Source organism: Coptis chinensis, chromosome 2 (assembly GCF_015680905.1).
Source record: "Coptis chinensis isolate HL-2020 chromosome 2, ASM1568090v1, whole genome shotgun sequence".
NCBI classification, from domain to species: domain Eukaryota; kingdom Viridiplantae; phylum Streptophyta; class Magnoliopsida; order Ranunculales; family Ranunculaceae; genus Coptis; species Coptis chinensis.
Window position 1 is genome coordinate 28,662,058 of NC_141457.1, and position 21,755 is coordinate 28,683,812.

General features: G+C 38.4%; 2 protein-coding genes across 3 annotated transcripts; both read left to right on the forward strand.

The window, feature by feature from the left end:
- Positions 1 to 11,886: 11,886 nt before the first annotated feature.
- Positions 11,887 to 13,981, forward strand: LOC147515670 (callose synthase 5-like). 2 transcript variants are annotated; one of them, XM_086594496.1, is made up of 6 exons: positions 11,887 to 12,079; positions 12,178 to 12,579; positions 12,660 to 12,820; positions 13,372 to 13,495; positions 13,592 to 13,686; positions 13,804 to 13,981. In XM_086594496.1, exons 3-6 carry the CDS (start codon positions 12,741 to 12,743, stop codon positions 13,907 to 13,909), a joined length of 405 nt encoding a protein of 134 aa, XP_086450622.1. In that variant the 5' UTR covers positions 11,887 to 12,079; positions 12,178 to 12,579; positions 12,660 to 12,740; the 3' UTR covers positions 13,910 to 13,981. The 2 variants fall into 2 exon arrangements, with proteins under 2 accessions (XP_086450622.1, XP_086450623.1); XM_086594497.1 differs by having other exon boundaries at positions 13,640 to 13,686.
- Position 13,982: 1 nt separating this feature from the next.
- Positions 13,983 to 15,339, forward strand: LOC147515671 (callose synthase 5-like). Its single transcript, XM_086594495.1, has 4 exons — positions 13,983 to 14,159; positions 14,498 to 14,607; positions 14,698 to 14,820; positions 14,902 to 15,339. Exons 1-4 carry the CDS (start codon positions 14,113 to 14,115, stop codon positions 15,042 to 15,044), a joined length of 423 nt encoding a protein of 140 aa, XP_086450621.1. The 5' UTR covers positions 13,983 to 14,112; the 3' UTR covers positions 15,045 to 15,339.
- The last annotated feature ends 6,416 nt before the right edge of the window (positions 15,340 to 21,755 follow it).

Below are 21,755 nucleotides of genomic sequence, written 5' to 3' on the forward strand. Positions count from 1 at the left end.
TTATAAAACCACTTCGTAGCTTTATATAAGATATTGATATTAGTGGATAGTGAATTTAATGTACAAATTTAGTTTAGCCTGGAATTTGTGTTTCTCATTGTGGTTGATTGATTTGTTTAAATTGATTTGGATGAGAAGCTGTAGGTTCTTTGGCTCCTCTTCTGTTCTTTCTGCTTTGTGTTGGTGAAAGTTCAGTTATACTGTTGCTTAGTATGTAAGTGTGCATTCTATGTTTTAATTAGTGCCCTAGTTATGAATCATGAGTTGTTGTTGTTGTTTTGGTTAATAGTTTGGCTTGTTCTTGTTATTCATTATTTGTTCGTTTGTTGTTGTTTTGTTCCATAGTGCTTTCGTTTATTTTTGTTTTGTTCCATAGTGCTCTCGTTTATAAGATGCATGAATATATGTGTTTGACTTTAGTTTCATCTAATTTTGTACTCCACTTTGGTATTTAATATTAGGTCATTATATGTATGCGTAGAGTTAACTTGAAGTCAGTGTATGCCTAGAGTTAGCATTGTAACTCCTTGGCCTAGTTAGTGTATGCCTCTACATAACTATTTAGCTATTTTTCTTGTTCTGAGTTTTGTTTGTTCTTTATTATCTCTTAGAAGTGCATCATGGAGTCAACGTGCTTGATAGATTAGAGTTGGATTGATCTAGACGATTTCCGGCATCCGCGTTTTATAAGAGGTGTTACAGAGTTTGTAACCTTTGCCTCGGAACACCACGTTAACAAGAATGTCATACCATGTTCTTGTCGAAAGTGTCGAAACCAAAGGGGCAAGGAGTCACGATAATCTTGCCCTACACTGTTTTAGCTATGGGTTTAGGGTTTAGTGAGAAAGAAGTGGAAGAACAACACAATGAAAGAGGGCAGGGATTTCAAGAGAACGTGTATGTGGTTGACATGAATGCTGCTTTCCACCCCATTGCTCAAGAGTTTAGTCTTGACAACTTGGAAACTTTTCTTAGAGATGATCCAAGAGGTTGTACAGAAGGGGAAGAAGTCGTAGATGGTGTTGCTTTTAACGCTAACTTGTGTGAAACAATGACTGCATTATATCCTGAATGTGACTTCAGTGTTCTTAGATTTGACGTGAAACTCCTTAACCTGAAGTACACAAATTGGTGGAGTGATAAGAGTTTTACTATATTGCTTCAACTACTCCGCATGGTGTTGCCTACTGGTAACAAGATACTAGAGAATAACTATAGGGCAGATAAGATGATTAAAGACTTGAAACTTAAATGCAAGAAGATTGATGTATATAGAAACGATTGCATTTTGTATTGGGAAAAGAATGAATTTAAGGTTAGCTGTCCTACTTGTGGTGTTTCTAGATACAAAACTCCAACCTTTGAGGATTTGAAGAAGCGAACTAGGGTGCCTGCTAAGGTCTTGTGATACTTTCCACTTACAGAAAGGTTGAAGCGATTGTATAGTGTGCCTTGGGTGGCAAAGGAGATGTTGTGGCATTCTATTGGAGAATTAAAGATTGGCACGATGAGGCATCCTATTAACTCGGCAGTGTGGAAGCAAGTCAATTTAAAGTAAAAAGACTTCTCTTTAGAGCCACAAAATGTTCGCTTGGGACTAGCCACTGATGGTTTTACTCCTTATGGCAACTTTGGAGCGCAACACAGTTCATGGCCTGTAATGCTTGTGAACTATAACCTCCCGCCTTGGCTATGTATGAAGTCTCAATTCACCATGCTTTCAACTCTCATTGAGGGTCCAAAGCAACCGGGTAATGATATTGACGTTTACTTGCAGCCGTTGGTTAAAGAACTCCAAGAGTTATGGCGTGATGGGGTGATGGTTAAGGATGCATTCAAAGGTGAAGAGTTCCATATGTGTGCCATTTTACTATGGACAATCCATGATTTTCCAGCTTATGGGAATATCTCCGGCTGTAGAACTAAGGGAAAATTCGCTTGCCCTCCTTGTGGTTTGAAAACTGTTTCTATAAGACTTCACCATGGAAGTAAGCATGTGTATATGAGAAGTAAATGGTGGCTTCCATTGAGATCCGAGGCTAGAAATGATACAAGAGAAAGCACCTATGATAAGACAAAGGAACAAGGTGAGCAACCAATAAGGTCGACAGGAGTTGAAGTTAAGAGAATGACTAAGAGTTTGAAAAATCATCAATTTGGGAAACTCGGCAAGAATAAGGAAGGGAATAAAGGAAATTTATGGTTTTCGAAGAGATCTATCTTCTTTAAGCTCAAGTATTGGAAACACATTCTCGTTCGTCATAACCTTGATGTCATGCATATTGAAAAAAATATAATGTATGTGAAATTCTTTTTGCTTTGATGTTGAATACGAAAGGGAAAACTAAAGATGATGTCAATGCACGCAAAGATTTAAAGCGCATGAAGAGAATGAATAAATATTGGGTAACTAAGCTTGGCGGGAAACAGGTTATGCCTCAAGGTATCTTTTGGCTTCAAAAAGAAGAGAAGAAGTCGTTCATCCAAACCTTGCACAATCTTAGTGTACTATTGGATTTAGTGGTAACTGGTCTAATATTGTCAAAGGAGATTCAATGGATTTGAGACAAATGAAGTCACATGACTATCATATTCTAATGCAACATTTGCTGCCGATATTAATACAACATGCTTATAGAGATGGCAATAGAAAAGAAGCTCGAACAATTATTACTACCATTTGTACTTTCTTTAGTGCTTTGTGTTCGAAGAAAGTAGAGATTGAAACACTTGATGTAATGGAAAGGGGTATGGTCAAGGCATTGTGTGCGCTGGAGAGAATCTGCCCACCATCATTGTTTGTTACTATGATGCATCTTCCTATTCACTTAGCTCATGAGGCTCGCCTTTGTGGGCCTGTTTTCTTTAGGTGGATGTATTTTTTTGAAAGGTACGGTATCCTGGTTTTTGTTACTTATTTTATTTATTTATTTTCTCATTTTTAAGATTCTATTGCTTCTAAAATACTTTTTTAAGGTACATGAAATATTTCAAAGATTATGTTACCAACAAAGCGCGCCCGGAAGGGTGTATTGCAAAGCGTTACTTGAAGGAGGAGACACTAATGTATTGTGTTGGATATAAATAGGAGGAGGTGGTCTTTTAGATACACTTGATAGGATGGCTGAAAATAAACCTAATGTTTTACCAGATTTTTTGGATAGTGTAGGCGACAACCACACTGCCAATGAGGGTGGGCCACTTGGCCCAAGTGCAAAGTATTTATTGGAAGGTGTGGAGTATGAACAAGCATGACAATGGGTACTAAGAAGTCATCCCAATTACGACAGATGGCACATGTAAGTATATCACGTCGTATTAAAGTTGTTAGAAACTTAACACAATCTAAATTATATACATAATCCTAACTGACTTTATTACTTCAAAAATCATTTAGGGAGTACACTAGCTTCATTAAGGACAATAGAACAAGTGCAAGGAGGAGGACTGGGCACACTAGGGTGGCATTGTGTTCTGATGATTTCATCACACGGTTGACAAAACAGCAGGAGTTCCTCGAATCCACTGATGATCACTTCAAGGATTTAATTAGGGGACCTACACGCTTTGCTACAAAGTACTATAAGTATTGTGTCAATGGGTTTCTCTTCATCACCAAAGACTACCAGGAAAATAAAAGGAACCAAAACAGCGGTGTTACCACAAGTTGCCCTACAACTTTCCGTTCTAGTTCTAAGGATAAAAATTTAATTGATGGAGATGCAAATTACTATGGCGTTCTAACAAACATTGTTCAACTAAATTATCGTGAAGGCTACAAGACTGTTTTGTTCAAGTGTGATTGAGCTAAGTGCACACAACTTGGTGTGAAAGTGGATGAGGAAGCAAAGTTGAGGTTTGTCAACTTATCCAATCAACTTAGTTCGGACCATATATGTGATGAACCATTTATTCTTGTATAGAAGGCTACTCAGGTTTTCTATTCCCAAGATCCCAAGAATCTTGAATGGCATGTAGTGCTGGAGGTTCCAAGAAAAGTGTATTTTGATGAAGGTGGACCGTGTTTCTTAGATGAAAGAGTGGTGAATGATTCAGATATAGGGCCTAACAACCTCGACATTTCTGTGGTGGATGAACTGATATTCAACGACCCAGACAACATGTTTGAAGTTGTTGAGAGTAGCAGAAAAAGAAAGAGATCTAGAACATAGTCCATTTATATTTTGTGTTGACTTAGTAGTGTGTGTTTTGTGGTATTAAAATTTTGGTAGTTTTTTTATTAAGTGTAACTTTTTGTTTGAACAGGGTATGTCTGTACTTGAATCTTTTTCTTTTCCGGCTGTATTTTTCATGTGTGCATAATAGGCCTTTTATCGAATGCTTTCTCTTGTTTAGTTAAATAGAAATTTAAATTAAAAATTAATTGATCTTGATCTTTGCACCATGGACATGCATACTTGTTGTATTGTATTACATCTTTTTGCACATGGACGAGGGACAAACATATAGCAGCTCACATTTACTAAGTGACAACCTTGGTGATGACTTAGGTAACGGAGATGATTTTTACTTTTCAGTTTTCTATGCCATTGTTTTGATCTTACTAACAAATTTGGTTGATATATGTAGGTGAGACACACATTTCTGGTGCATCAACTTCCTCTTCTAAGGAAATAAGAGGTCCTTTGATAGGTGTTTCGGTGGAGTTGCCCGAAGGCTATGAGAATGTAATCATTAAGCTTAATGAGTGGGCTCAACCAGATGAGCCCAAAGAAGAGGTTGACCATTTCATCACCAAACTTGGTCACATTGCTCACCGTGACATCCCAATTTGCTATGATAGCTGCAAACCAGTTCATTCGCATGAGAGCATCATACCCAAAGCTATTAAAGCTTTAGTAGGAAGAATGTATATGTTTGAAAACATCGATACTATTGACACAGATTGGACAATAAGCAAATTCTAGAAAGCGTGGAAGGAGTACAAACATTAGTTGTTCAAAAAATACGTCAAAGATCAACCTCCTTCCTTTGTGAGGGAACATCCCAAACAAGGAATTCCTCTGCAAGATTGGCGACAATTTGTGGATAATTGCAATACCGAGAAATTCAAGGTTAATGGGTTTTCTATTTTATTTCATGGTGATTAGGTGTATGTGTTTTGATATAAATTAAAGTGCACTATTACTAACTTTAACATGTGCAGGCTTCTAGTTTGAGGAAGACAGAAAATCGTAAGCAACAAAAAAACTCTTCGTGTCTTGGGAGGAAATCTGCAGCTGTAGCTAAAGTTGAATTGGCAAAGGAGAAAGGGGTCCCTGTGTCATCTGTCACTGGATTGGACTAATATATGCACAATCATACGAGAAAGAATGGGGAACACCAAGACCCAGAGCTACCTGTTAGTGTGCTAACTTAATAAGACATGAGATACTAAATTATTTTTAAGATAGTAATTTGAGATATTTTTGTTTATCTGATTTACTAGGAAAAGCTTAATGGCTACACTGCTTTGCACCCGGAGTCACGAGAGATGTCGGTGAATGATGCCCTCACAAAGGTCTCATATTTAATCATAGTTGTTGTAATTAATTGTTGTTTAACATGATTTTAATGGTACTAAATCGATTGTCCATTAAGTACATGTTTTTGGGCCAGATAGTAGGGGTCATTTTCAAGGCTTGGGTGAAGGGGTATGCAAAACATCAGTGAAGAAGATGAAAGTTGTGGCACAACAGAATTTAGCTTTGAAAGAGATGAACATGGACCTTGTGAAGAGGGTAGATGTGCTTCAGAATACAGTGTCGGAGAATTTAGCTTTGTTGAGAGAATTTATGAGCCAAGGAAGAATGCCTATGGCAGATGTTGAATCGCCACATTCTATTCACGCTTCCCTAGTAATTATTCGAGTTATTTTTTGAAAAATATATAAGATCCACTCTTATAAGGAAAAACTGATAACACAATTTAATTTTGTAGGTTGTCAATGAATATATTGGTAAAGAATGTGATCTGCGTGGTGGTTGGCCACTTAGAGTCGTGGCGAGAGGTATCATGTTGTTGGAGTTATCCCTCACATGAGGAGAGAATCAGAGCTGGAGAGAAACGGAGTTGATTCGGCTTTGAATATGTCAGAGCGCGCCTGCGCTCATGCATTTGAATCAGTCCAGTGTTTTGGTGCGACCCGCGCTCAAATGGGGCGCACCCGCGCTCAGTCTCCAGTGTTTTGGCGCGACCCGCGCCCAGGTCTAATTTTCGTGGGCTTCACTACAGTAACCGCGAAATTTGGTTTTTGGAGATAAAAACCAAAATCAAGGTTTTGGAAAACCTAAGACTAAGAACCAGAAAAAAACAAAGAGAGAGAAACCCAATCTTGAAAGCTATCAAGATTGAGAGATAACCTTTACAGAGATACAACCCTGTAAAGAGATAAGAGTGATCTAGTAAGGTGAGAGACTGAAAGGAGAGATTTTAATCTTCCTTCCCACTCTATAAAGAACTGGCTCTTGTGGAAGTAGGCATCATTGACCGAACCACGGTAAATCTTTGTGTTGTGGTTTGCCTTTACTACTTTACATTATTATTTGTTGTTGATAGTTGTTTAGCGAGTTGGGCATGTTAGTATAAGTAGTTGGTGATATTTAAAATTTGTCTGGAGTTAAAGTGTGTTCAAATACAAGTTATCTGTGTAGTGGGGGAATCGATTGGTATTGGTATAATCCCCAACAAGTGGTATCAGAGCCAGGTTAGAATAGCCTAAGGTGTTATCCGAATCTTGGTCAGAAGGTGTTTGACGAAATTCTTGAGAGAAGATTTGAGGTTAAATAACTTGTAGAGATGGACCATTCCGTGAACACTCGCATGATGAGTCTGAATAGGAAGAACTACACTATCCGAAAGCCAAGATGGAAGACTTGCTATCTTTACAAGGACTTGACACTTCCCATTGAGAATGAGGGAGTAAAACCAGAAAAGACTGATGCGGCTGAGTGGAAAAAGCTTGACAGAAAAGCGATTGGATACATTCGACAGTGGATTGACGACAATGTCTTTCACCATGTGTCCCAAGAGACTACAGCCTTCAGTCTGTGGAAGAAACTCGAAGACCTGTATGAGAGGAAGTCGGGTGGAAACAAAGTGCTAGTCGTTAAGAAGTTTGCAGACACGAAGTGCCAAGAAGGTTCTTCAATGTCTGAGCATCTTAATGAAGTACAGAATATCATCAATCAGATGCATTTGATGAAGATCAATTTGGGAGACGAAGTTGAGGCTTTGTTTCTATTAGGCTCTCTACCTGAAAGTTGGGAGACATTAGTAGTTTCTCTACACGGAGTACCCAAGGATGGAATTGTTACCATGGAGATGGCTACCACGTCTTTGTTGAATGAGGAGACTAGAAGGAGTGCAAGAAGCAGCTCTTCTCACTCAGAGATCCTTTTCACAGAGAAACGGGGAGAGGTCAAAACAGAAAACCATCTCGTTCTAGAGGTGATGACAGAAGTAAATCTAGGGGTGAAGCTAGAACTCCTAAGGCAGAGAGGCAATGTTACTATTGTGCCACCAAAGGCCACTTTAGATATGAGTGCATGACACTGAAGAGGGATGAGAAGAATAACTGTGTACATGAAGACATGGTGCAGAGGAACGGAAACACAGGCAGAGATACTACCGCACTAGTCGACAACCTAGTGGGAATTGTGTCAGATTGTGGTGTGTGCTGTCTTAGTACCTCATGTCAAGATATAGAGTGGGTGATAGATACAGGAGCATCCTATCACGTCACACTGCACAGGGGATTCTTCACTACCTACAGCTGTAGTAAATATGGTGAAGTAAGGATGGGTAACAGTGGAGTCTCGAAGATTACAGGCATTGGAGATGTTCATGTAGAAACCAATGTCGGCTACACCTTCACACTCAAGGATGTAAGACATGTCCCTGACATACGGTTAAGCCTAATTTCAGCTGGGAAATTAGATGACGATGGCTTTGTAAACTCGTTTGGTAACGGGGTATGGAAACTGAGCAGAGGTTCCATTGTAGCAGCCAGAGGAAAGAAAACTTGCTCTCTTTATAAAAAACAGGCTAGTTTGTGTAAAGTAGAAGCGAATGCGGCAGAAGAAGAAGCTTCATCTGAACTGTGGCACAAGAGACTGTGTCACATGGGCATAAAAGGGATGGAAGTTCTTGCTAAGCAAAAGGCCGTGCCAGACATTAAAGGTACACATTTAAATACATGTACTCACTGTTTGGTAGGAAAGCAACATAGGGTGTCTTTCCAAAGATTCCCGTCTCACAGAAAGGACACTGTCCTTGAACTAGTGCACACAGACTTATGTGGTCCTATGAGAGTAAAGTCCCACCAGGGAGCTTCATACTTCTTGACATTCATTGATGATGCGTCAAGAAAGATATGGGCCTATAGTCTGAAGACCAAGGATGAAGTACTTGGCGTGTTTGAGAAATTCCATAACATGGTGGAAAGAGAGACTGGGAAGTTGTTGAAGTGTATTCGCTCATATAATGGGGGTGAGTACATTGGGCCATTTGAAGAGTATTGCCAGAGTCATAGGATTCGTCATGAGCAGACCGTTCCCAAGACACCGCAACAGAATGGAATAGCAGAGAGAATGAACCGTACCATTGTAGAGAGGATGAGATGCATGCTATCTCACTCTAAGCTACCTAGAAGCTACTGGGTAGAAGCAATGCGTACAGCCGTGCATGTGATCAACCTGTCGCCGGCAAAGCCTCTGAATAGTGATTATCCAGAGAGAGTATGGTCAGGCAGAGATGTTGATTATGGATACTTGAGGGTATTTGGGTGCAGGGCATTTGTGCATATTCCGAAGGATGAGAGATCCAAGCTTGATGACAAAGCCAAGCAGTGCATTTTTCTGGGTTATGGAGATGAAAAGTTTGGTTACAAACTCTATGATCCGATTAACAAGAAGGTAATCCGAAGTCGAGATGTTGTGTTCTTAGAAGACCAAACCATAGCAGACTTTGAGGAGGGTGAGAAGCTACAGGCTTTCACCAATGATCTTGTTGATTCGAACCGAAGTTCCCTACCGTGGAACGTCGCGAAGGCATTGAGAATGCAGAGAACCATAAGTTTGAAGCTCATGATGAGAATCCTATTGCTCATGATGGGATAGAACCTATTGGTATAGAAGATGCAGATGAGATGCATGAACCACCACCAGAGCAAGCAGAAGTGCATCCTCCTGAGGCACCAGCAGATGGGGCAAGAAGGTCTGACAGAGGGAGACTAGCTTCAACCAGGTATCCACCACATACGTACGTGCTACTATCGGATGGTGGAGAACCTATGTACTATCAAGAGGCACTTGAAGGTACAGACAAAGAAAAGTGGTTAAAGGCCATGCATGACGAGATGGATTCACACTTATGAGTTAGTTGAGAAACCCACAGGGAGAAAAGTTCTCAAGAATAAGTGGATATACAAAGTCAAGCATGAGGAGAACAATCCTCACCCAAGGCACAAAGCTCGCCTTGTTGTGAAAGGATTCGGTCAAAGGAAAGGGATTGACTTTGATGAGATTTTCTCTCCTGTAGTGAAGATGACTTCTATTCGGGTGGTACTGGGTATGGCCGCAAGTATGAACCTAGAGGTTGAGTAGCTAGATGTTAAGACAGCTTTTCTTCATGGAGACCTTGAAGAAGATGTCTACATGGACCAGCCAGAGGGGTTTGAGGTCAAAGGCAAGGAGCACCTAGTATGCAAGCTGATAAAGAGCTTGTATGGGTTGAAGCAAGCACCGAGACAGTGGTACATAAAGTTTGACTCCTTTATGGTGAAGCAAGGATACAAAAAGTCTTCTTCCGATCATTGTGTGTTTGTTCAGAGATTTCCAGATGGGGATTTCATAGTGCTATTGCTGTATGTGGATGATATGTTGATAGTTGGCCCAAACATCAACAAGATATCCAAGCTGAAGAAAGACTTGAGTAAGTCCTTTGAGATGAAGGATTTGGGTCAAGCAAAGCGGATACTTGGGATCGGGATCACTTTCGTGACGAAAAGAGTGGGAAGTTGTGGCTTTCTCAAGAAAGTTACATTGAGAAGGTGTTGAAGAGATTCAACATGGATCAAAAGCGAAAACCCGGTCGGTTAATCGCTTGGTGGCCCCCGTTCATGACCCAAAGAAATGTGTCCTAAGGGTGATCATAAGCAGTGGGTAGTTTGATGTATGCCATGGTGTGTACTAGACCGGATACTGCTTCTCCGTTGGTGTTGTAAGCCGTTTTCTGTCAAATCCGGGTTAGGAGCATTGGGAAGGTGTTAAGTGGATATTGAGATATCTCAAAGGCACTTCCAAATCGTGTTTGTGCTTTGGTGGAAGTAAGCCCTTACTTGAAGGCTACACTGATGCAGACATGGCAGGTGATGTTGACTCGATGAAGTCCACCTCTGGTTATCTGGTTACTTTTGCAGGGGGAGCAGTTTCTTGGCAATCTAAGTTGCAAAAGTGTGTTGCCCTCTCCACTACAGAAGCCGAGTATATTACAGCCACTAAGTGTTGCAAAGAGATGCTATGGATGAAGAGGTTCTTCGACGAACTAGGGCTAAAGCAGAAACAGTTTGTAGTTCTATGTGACAGTCAGAGTGCCATCCACTTGAGCAAGAATCCGAGTTTTCATTCTAGATCCAAGCACATACACGCGCGTTATCATTGGATTAGAGAAGTACTCGAAGACAAGCATTTGTGTATCGAGAAGATCCATACCGACAAGAACGGGTCGGATATGATGACCAAAGTCTTACTGAAAGGTAAGTTTGATATTTGTTGTGCTACCGCCGGAATGGTAGCGACTCCTCCCCGCTGATTTGGAAATTGCATGGAGGTATCTCCCCTCACTGTTCGGGAGGGGGAGATTGTTGGAGTTATCCCTCACATGAGGAGAGAATCAGAGCTTGAGAGAAACGGAGCTGATTCGGCTTTGAATATGTCGAGGCGTGCTGGCTCGTAGGTAAGCGCCTCAGCTCATGCATTTGAATCAGTCCAGTGTTTTGGCGACCAGCGCAAAATGAAGCGCACCAGCCTCGATCTCCGGTGTTTTGGTGCGACCAGCTCAAAGAAGCGCACCGCCCAGTCTAATTTTCGTGGGCTTCGCTACAGTAACCGCGAAATTTGGTTTTTGGAGATAAAAACCAAAATCAAGGTTTTGGAAAACCTAAGACTAAGAACCAGACAAAAACAAAGAGAGAGAAACCCAATCTTGAAAGCTATCAAGATCGAGAGATAACCTTTACAGAGATACAACCCTGTAAAGAGATAAGAGTGATCTAGTAAGGTGAGAGACTGAAAGGAGAGATTGTAATCTTCCTTCCCACTTTATAAAGAACTGGCTCTTGTGGAAGTAGGCATCATTGGCCGAACCACGGTAAATTTTTGTGTTGTGGTTTGCTTTTACTGCTTTACATTATTATTTGTTGTTGATAGTTGTTTAGCGAGTTGGGCATGTTAGTATAAGTAGTTGGTGATATTTAGAATTTGTCTGGAGTTGAAGTGTGTTCAAATACAAGTTATCTGTGTAGTGGGGGAATCGATTGGTATTGGTATAATCCCCAACACATGCAAGATATTAATCCTAATACCGAGTTTGGTAATAGGAGATTGGAAGAGGGGAACTTCAAAGTTCATGTGAACGTGGTTTATGACGGAGGTGTTGTACTACCATTGCCTCATGATGATTGGAGATCAAAGGTTGGCGAGGTCGCTCAAGGGAGTGTTATCTGGCCCAAAGAACTGCTAATGTTGTAATCATTGGGTCACTTTCTTGAAACACTGCTCATGTACTTAAATGTTTTTATTGGCTTTTACCAGTGTCAAGTACTAAGTAAATTACTTGCTTTTTGCTATTTCCTTTTGGGTTTCGTGGTTGTGATGTATATTTTTTTTATCACTATGTAATATGGTTCTTAGGAAAGCAATAATTGAGTTGTGTTCAACCAACTTCCTTTGTAACTCCGCCTGATAAGTTTGCATTGTTGGTCCCAAGTCCAGATAAAGGAGGGAGAAGGATGGCAGATGTTTTGTTTTGCTGGATTCACCTACGTTAACTGAAGCTGCTGGTGCTATTATTTCTGCTTGTAAGTAATTCTTTTTCTTTCTTCTATGATTTATGCTTGTTTCTATTCATGGCGAGAAACTCATATTTTACTCCATCCTTATATTGTTTTTATGGCAGGGAGATCATCTCCTCAAATAAGTAGCCCTTGATTCATGATATAGTCCCATCATTTTCTTGACAAGCTTAAGGCTGAACGTGAATGTGGTATCACCGTTAACATTGCCTTGTGGATTTGGCTCATTCAACAGGCTTCAGTAAGCAGGAGAACTGAAGCTGCAAAGTTTGCTCAGCTGTGGAATGAAGTGATTTGCAGTTTCCGCGAAGAGGACCTCATAAGAGATAGGAAAGGCCTTTATTCAAGTCAATGATTTTTGGTTTGGCTTATTTTGCTCTCTCTGTTTCATATCTAACTTGAATTTGATGTTTTAATACAGGGAAATGGATATATTACTGGTTCCTTATTCATCAGATCCTAGCCTGAGCATTATACAATGGCCTCCTTTTTTGCTTGCTAGCAAGGTCATTTGATCAGATCCAGTTTTATGTAGATATTATCAAGTACCAGAGTTTACTTTGTGATCAATGATTTGTCTGTGCAGATCCCAGTAGCATTAAATATGGCAGCACAATTTTGATCTAGAGACTCTGATCTTTGAAAGCGTATATGTGCCGATGAATATATGAAATGTGCTGTGATTGAATGCTACGAGTCATTTAAGCTTGTCCTGAATGGATTGGTTGTGGGAGAGAATGAGAAAAGGTTGTCTTTCACTCACTTTCTCTTTACTTTTTATATTTCATTTTCATTTCAGTGGCAATTTGGCTTATAAATGTTCAAGTGATGATTTTTTTTCGCATTATTTTAGATGTTTGAGCTTGAGAATTATGTTTTGTATCTTCCTTTAATATAATTACCATGCAATTTTAACGTGATTGCATGCACTGTATTTTTGTCTTTTAGAGTTACAACCTAAGGCTAGTAAAGCTGCACATTGTTTTCTGCCTGTTACTATTACTATTAATATCTCTTTATTCATCTAAAGGAAACTGCAAGGCAAAGGGTATTTGTCAGGACTCATGATCCTAACAGTTCATGAAAAGTGATAACATATATTTGAGGGGCAATAACTAGGTGAATTGAATGCATACATGTCTTTAAGAAGACTCAGAAATGTAGACAAAAGGCGGACAAATGAATAAAACCAAGCTCGTCTTTTTCGTTAAAGAGTTGTATCAGATTCCAATTTGTAGGATCTTCTCACATTTGTGAATCTGTTCTTGATTAGCCACTAACCATACTTCTCTTTACAGGATTATTGGACTTATAAAAAAAGAAATTGAAAGTAACATCTTGAAGAATACTTTTCTTGCAAATTTCATAACGAATCCTCTCCCCGTCCTTTGCAAGAAGTTTGTTGAACTTGTGGGGATTTTGGTGGGTTATTATTGAATTGTGCTCTTATTTTCTAGAATCATTACACGTGTATGTCAACTTAAAGCCATCCCATTTGATTGCCCTTTCTTGTTGCAGAAAGATGGCGTTTCATCTGACCGAGATATTGTAATACTTTTGGTGCAGGACATGCTTGAAGTAGTTACTCGCGATATGATGGTGAATGAGATTCGGTCGGTGAATTATTCTAAATATTTTTAACGTGCAAATTGTTAAAACATTTTAGGAGGAAAGCTTAACATGTTTCACCAATTAATTATTGTTTTTTTTTCTTCACTGCTATTCTTCAGAGAATTGGTAGAACTTGGCCACGGTAACAAGGATAGAGAACAACTTTTTGCGGATATCGATCCAAAACCTACTATAGTCTTCCCTCCTTTAGTTACAGCTCAATAGGAAGAACAAGTGCACCATTTCTCTTAATATATCCATTGGACCGAAAGAGAACATTGATTGCACCTAACAATTTACATTGCCTCCTGTACATTTTTCAGATAAGTCGTCTTTATCTTCTTTTGACTGTAAAAGAATCTGCAATTGATGTGCCGACAAACATTGATGCACATAGAAGAATTGCGTTCTTTACAAACTCTTTGTTCATGGAAATGCCAGGCGCTCCCCGAGTCCGTAACATGCTCTCCTTCAGGTTCAATTCCATGTTTCATTGGTATTGGCAGAAGTTCTTTTTGTTCATTTTAAAAGTGATTCTTGTGAATATACACATGTGCCCAGTATAATGCGCAACATTTCATAGATTGATTATTTCTGTTGGATTATTAGTTTGTTACCATGATTATGGTGGCTTGTGCTTTATTTGTTGCAGAAGCAGTCTCATCAACTGAATGGGTCCTAAATAATAAATCCATGATCAGTCAGAGGAGTCTGTAGTTTGGGGTAATTGGTTTACTCTTGTCATTGGCATTAGCACTGTTAATAAATCTGGAGGTTGTCACTCTTGTTGATTGTTTTACTCGTCATTGGCAGTGTTATGACTCCTTACTACAGTGAGGAGACAGTCTACTCTAAAAGCGACTTGGAGCAGGAGAATGAAGACGGTGTATCAATCGTATTTTACCTGCAAAAGATCTTCCCAGGTTTTGCACATAAAGATTCCCTATTTGCTTTCGATTTGATTTTTCATTGATTCTATCAAATTGAGGTGGTTAACGATATATCTTTAATAGACGAATGGACCAAATTCATGGAGAGGATCAACTGCAAAAAAGCGAGTGCGGTTTGGGAAAATGAGAACATCTTGCATCTTCGTCATTGGGTGTCTCTAAGAGGTCAAACTCTTTGCAGAATAGGTAACTGCAAGACTCTTCTTTCTTTTATAATCTTTTTTCGTATTACTATTTCTGTTCTGATAAAATTTGTTGGTTTTGTAGTCAGAGGAATGATGTACTACAGGAGGGCATTGAAGCTTCAAGCTTTCCTTGACATGGCTGACGAAAGAGGTAAAGTGGTAAAGACACGAGAGATGAATATGTATGAGATAGTAACGTTCTTGCATTGGTGTATAATTTTCTAACTACTCTTATCACAAACCCTGATATTGTTCCTATCTTAGCTTGGAGTCTTGTTTCTCCTTTGAACAATCATGTTAGGCAAGATTATTGTAGTCATGCAAGTCACAAACTATTCAATATTTTTGAGCAGAGTACTTTTAATTTTAGCATTTTGTTGTTGTAATTGTTTCTTTATGAATATATTGGAGCTTGTAGCATTTGAGTGGGAACCTGCAAGAATGTAATTAGAGGGGAAAGAATGTAATGTTGGGATTAGGATACCTGAAATAATTATTATAACCAATATTATTTTTAAACAAAAAAACTAATACCAGATGGATACCAACTGTCTAGTAGTAAACTACCCTGACAGACAATAGCAAGAGCCAACTGTTGGAATACCCGACGGCCTATAACACTTATCCTATCCGACGGCTAGTGACAGCAGGTATATCTGACGGTTAACAACATCAGTCAATATTCGACAATTTTTAACAGCAGGTATATCCGACGGTTAACAACAGCAGTCAATATCCGACGGTTTTTAACAGCAGTCAATATCCGACGGTTTGTAACAGCAGTCCATATCCGATGGTTCACAACAACAGGCATACCTGACAGTCCAAGGAAGTGGAAATAGCTGTCGGCAAAGATCATCAAACCCGACAGCTTGTTAAGACCGTTAATAACTGTCAGAAGCTTATGCCAACTGAGCATTTTCCGACAGTTGTGCGACAGTTTTGGTCTGTCGGGTAATACCTTTGGGGACAGTCATTATCAGTCGGGTAAAGTCGTTTCTTTTGTAGTTGTTCAACATAAAGGTTATATCTTTTTATCCCTAATTATTCATGGTATCTCTAGCCAACTAATAATTATCATGAGAGGAAGTTGAAACCCATTCTTATGGTGAATGCAACCCTATAGCCTAGGTTTATTTTAGTTATTGGTAAATTGAAAACCCTAGACTTAAAGCTCTTAAATACAACTATTCTATACTAACACATCAAGTCTTCATCAAAGCCTCAATCAAATCCCTCTAATGGAGATTTAGCTATAGTTCATTAGACTATCATGGAATAAATAATGAGAAGAATAAGACATAATTAAAGGAATATTTGTATTAGATGTAACTTGAATTGTATTAATGGTGGCTAAGCTAATAAAACATAAACTTTTAAAACTAAATTAAACTAAAGAGAAGAGGTAGGAGAGAGTTAGAGTTTTGCCTTAGACCTCTTTATATAGGAGAGGGCTAGGTTTACAATTTCGTGCATGGGCTTTGGAGCTATGTTTTGGGTCACTAAATCAAAACTCAAAACCTAATTACTTAAGTCCAAAAAGGGTTTTTCTATTGGAAATTACTGCAATAATCAATTTTGTCCACTTTCACCACTCTCATTAGATCAAGACCTAGACCATTAGAAAGCTCTTTCCGAGGCGTTCAGTTTGACATATAATAGGCCCAATTCTGAGGCTCCAGTCCAAAGATACAGCCTACGGAAGTTCTGTTGACTTTTATGCTCTATTTCAGTTTTGACTAGGCTTTAAAAAAGTTTTTTCTCCTTGAAACTTGGGCTTTCACCATAGAACTCCTTAGCAACTAATTTTTTTGCGCCTTTCTCTGACAAAAGTGATATATTTCTTCACATAGTTGACTCCAAGACCTAAAATACACAAAAGTATGTAAACAGTACTAACTTTTATTTATTATAAACATAATTGGTCTAAATCTAATATCATTAAGGGTTAAAACTACATTTTTGGGCTCTTATCAAACCACCCCCAAACAACATTTTGTTTGTCCTCAAGCAAAGATGAGAAATTAAAATAAGTGACCAAAAATGGAGTTCTAACTAATCTCGTTTCGCCGAGTGTGATTGCATTGACCATATGCAATAAGGCCTTAAACCACTAGGATTTCCCTAGTGGACGTGTTAGAGCCTCGTGAAAGTTTTACAGAGAAGATATTCACAACTTCCTTTATACTACAACGACTAAGAAATAAAATTAATGTTTCCTTATTTATTCTCAGATATCTATACATCTCACTAGCAATGAATAAAGAATAATCAATTCGAAACCTAAGCTAATATGTGCATAATAATCAAATCATCTACGGATAAATATATATATATATATATATATATATATATAATGAACTATGCTATGAAATGCAATAACAGATCCGTTTATGAAACTTTGGAATAGCGTCCTTAAGTAGGTCCTCACATATATGTCAAGACAAAAACACTCTGATTTTTCCACTCAAGTTTCGCTTATCCAGTGTGCAGTGGGCACACTTTTCCTCACAATTTTAATGACGTACAGGGGAGTCGAGGTCGATCAAACACATCTGCCACTTACTATCACACTAACCTATTCCTAATTGAACTAGAGGTCTTTATAGGTGTTGCGGGGATTAGGTGATGGTTTTAAGAATGAAGGAAATGGATATTCAAAAGGACAAGTCTGAGATAATAGGATCTTTAAAATATGTAACTAGATAAAACCTTGTTCTTACTTTGCGTCTATACTTTGTTTCCATCCTTAGCCATTTTTTCTTTTTCTTTTGGATTTTGACTCCTTTGATTATGTTTTTGGAGTTCTAACTTTTTTTTTTCTTATTTGAAGCAACTAACAAATTCTTGGTTTTCCAAAGGTCTTTATCTTTTCTTTTTTCCATTTCATCCTACTTCTCAAACTCATTAAAAAATGGGTAGGATGATTTTATTTTTATTTTGTTTTTATAAAAAGGTAAAGGATTTGTGATTTATGAAAAGGCTAAAGAAAGGCTCAAAGGAGCGACTAGTGGAAAATAATTTCATGTAGGTTTGAATTTCTGGCTATATCGATCCAAAAAGGGCCTAAATTCTTGCTTAGGATATGGTATAGTAATCAAGCAAGTGGACGTGTGATTTCTCTATTCGGAATTTACTTCTCCCTTGTGTCATTACTCAGATATTTCACTTATATAAGGCTTTTAGGCTATATTCTCATAGAATTTGTTAAATAAGTATTCTAGCCTAGATTTTAGAAACTTATTGCCAATACAAACATAGATGCTCATGCAATATATTTATGGAAAGATGCAATGACTATTACCTGCATATTAACCTAAGTTCTCAAAATTATTCTAATTTAAGAGCTAAAGTGAAACTTCTTGACTACTATCATCACAGAAAAATAAACAATACCAATATTCCTAAGTGCATAATATAAATACTTTTTATTTATATTTTTAGTATTTTTTCTAATTTTGTTTATTAGAAAGCAAAGTGCATATCCTAATAGGTGCCTTAAATTCTGCGTGTTTCTATGTCACCCTCAAACAAAAATATGCTTTGTCCTCAAAGTATAGAAATAAGAAGGATAGCAAATACCATAGAAACGTGTGAAAATTTTAGAGCACCTGCAAAATTTTTTTAGAACATACTAATATAGGTAAAAAAAAAAAAACATACGCAACTCCTATATGAGTTCCACCCGTTATGGGAATAACAAGAACTAAATTGCTTGTGACATAAGCAGACACTAACAGAAAGTAAAACTTACCTTATATCTAGCACTAAGCATTATCCTCCCCTCCTATAAAGAAGTGAGGTTCCTTTGCGTCCTGCCAAGCCATGATAATCTGCCAGGCCTCACGCCATTTATCATCTATCTTTTTTAACATGTTAAGCGCTACTTGGTCTGATTGGGAGTAAGGGGCAACCTTATGAGGTTGTAGATGATGCCCCGGCCAATTCATAGCACGTAAAGAGCGTACAATGCAATTGGTAGGTCGCATAATGTCAACCCCAACCTAATCCGTGAAACTGGTACAGAACTCAGGAAAGAAACATAACATTATGAGGCAAACCAAGACAGGTATAAGAAGGTACTTATGCTTCAAACTATGGGCTCGTGCTAAACTAGACACTAAGGTCTGGGGAAGGTCATACAGCATACGTCCCTCAGCTAGAGCAAGGAAAACGTCACAAGTGGCGTTATTCACAGAAGAAAAACATCATTCCCTTAAAATATTCCGCATAATAAAGAACATAATAGTGCCTAAGTTAAGGGACAGGCTACGAAGGGGTACATTATATTGCCCTTGGTCCTTTACACTAAAAATCCCCGCCCCATAGGTCTCATGGAAATTCTCATAATTGTAGATGTACATGTAATTAGACATATAGCCCCATGAATCTTAGGCAGACGGCATAGAAAGTCCAATAGCGATAGGCTAACAAAAACTTGCTTAAATCCATTGTTTCATCATTAATTATGATAGAGAACACTTGTTCCTCGTCTGGTTGATAAAAAAGCCTACAATTATCATAGAAATAAGCAGTAAGTGAAGGAGAATAAGATTTATCAGCATTTACCATTAGAGTCTGCCATCCTAACTGCACAATCATGTCGCAGAACAAGAACCCATATGTGTCACTCTCGAGCAATTCTTCAAAGAACTGCTCTGGTATGATTCGAGGAGATTTCATAGCAAACAAACACACTACTAAACTCCTGTAATTTATTGCAGAAAAAAAAAATAGTATTGGATGTATGTTGAACTAAGGGCGCGACACGCTCAGAATGGCTTATGTCAGAGGGCGGGTGCGCTCTCTTCTGACAAAATCAAATTCTGCGATACTGGATTACAGCGTGGGTGCGCTCTATGTTAATGCAATATAAGGGCGTGTGCGCTCTGAGCAAGACTTGTGATATGAATTTGAAAGGTGCAGAGTGAAGTACATGGCGTGCCATGTATTTATAGAACACAAGTTTCTTAAACAAAGGTCCCCAAGGTTCCCAAATTGATAAGGAAAGAGATGGAATAAGAAAAAGGCTTCTAAAACCAAAATAGAAACAGCCGAGAGTAGACTCCAGCACCAAACCTATATGTTTTTAAGGATGAAATCAAAATAGCAATCGTAATGTTTCTAACCCTTGAGGTTGCACCAAACAACAGTAGCTAATTCTAGCTACACACCCTATTAGTAGGATGCTCATATAAACTATATTCCTTAAGCATTATAATATTAATTCTAAAAACATGTGGATATGGTAAAATACAATGCTAAGCAAATTATGCCACCCCCAAACAGGTCGGAAGGGTGGGATTCATGGAAAATAGATAGCATGCGTAGATAAAAATTAAACTAACTTGAAATTCAAATAACAACCAACTTACATAATCCAATATTAACTACTTAAACTAACAACTGGGATACTACTTCTACTGAACAGGGAAATTTTCTTAAACATTATACAAAGGAACTAGCCACGAGAGGAGGAAGGCCCAGAGCCATCCGTCCTACATCGATGACGCTCACGCCAGGGGCGGACCCAGCATTTCAACTCTCTCCGGGCTAAACAACGATAGCCAATCTTAACTCGGTGAATCTATGACACTATTATATATATCAATGCTATACCGATGCTCAAACGTTATGCAATCATGTTACTGACAAGAACTACCCGTGCCCATCGTATAGCGTGCATCCATATTAGGCATATCAATATTATTCTTCTTGCAAAACAAGTAAATAGTTCTATCAACATTGGATGTCTCGATTTCTTTTGGTTTAATGAATGAATCTATCTTTCGCACTCCCTTTGACATTTTAGACGTCTGAAACAACATTAAAATAAAAAAGTAAAAAACACTTACACACTTCCATTCTAACAAGCACCAAAATTCAAATCCAATACATCTCGACACGACGACACATTAACAGATAACATACAAAATTTTACAACCAGCGAACCATATCAACATTTCAATTTTCAAACAACAATTTTCACATATCTAAAACCTACATTCCACCAAATCGAGCAATACAATTTAAAAAAAATAACCAAAATCATTTCTTTCCACAATTTCACAAATCCGCAATAAACAAACTAGCTTACACTAAAAAACTCACCTCCTAAAATTTTATGCTTCTTCCTCAGTTAGCTGACCACCAAACAAATAAACAACACTTTACTAATCTTATCAGATGGCTACAAATAATCAAGACCAAAAACCAATTAACCAGTAACATTTCATATTTTAAAAAACAAAGGAAAAAAAAACATATATAATAAATTATCCGAGGAGAACGAATAGTAGAATGAGTGAAGAAAGTGGATTAGAATTAGGCAATTAGAGTTATTAGTGAGGAATGAAGAATCAAGACTTCAAGAATCAAGAGATATCGCCGGGATGTTTGTTTGTTCATCCGCTGTGTTTCTATTATTTTGTTTTTGTTTGTCGCTAGTTTCTTCTATTTATCGTTGGGCTGGGCTTTAGATATATTATACATACTAATTTTTTTTTTGACCCAAATGACCCCGGGCTGAAGACTGGTGCAGCCCTCTCCTGGGTCCGCCCCTGGCTCACGCCTTCCGGAGTCAGCAAAGGAAGAACCATCATGAGGTGGTAGGCATTGTAGAACTTTGTCTTGAAACATGCACTGTTGTTCCCATAAAATGTCCATGGTTTCCCAACGCTCATTATGAGTATGAGCGAGAGTCTCCATGTTAGCCTGGAGATCCTGGTGACTATCACTGAGCAACTGAAAATTTTGCTGAAGCTTATCTTGGCTATGGATAATGGTACCTTGCCTAGTCTGGATGGCCTCATAGAGGTCACTAAGAGAACGTTAGCCTGTTCGAATTGTCTCATACTGGTTATGGAGAGATCGCAGGCCACGATGAAGTAATGAGAAACGGGTTATATCCATAGTAGACCTTTCCAAGGCTCTTGC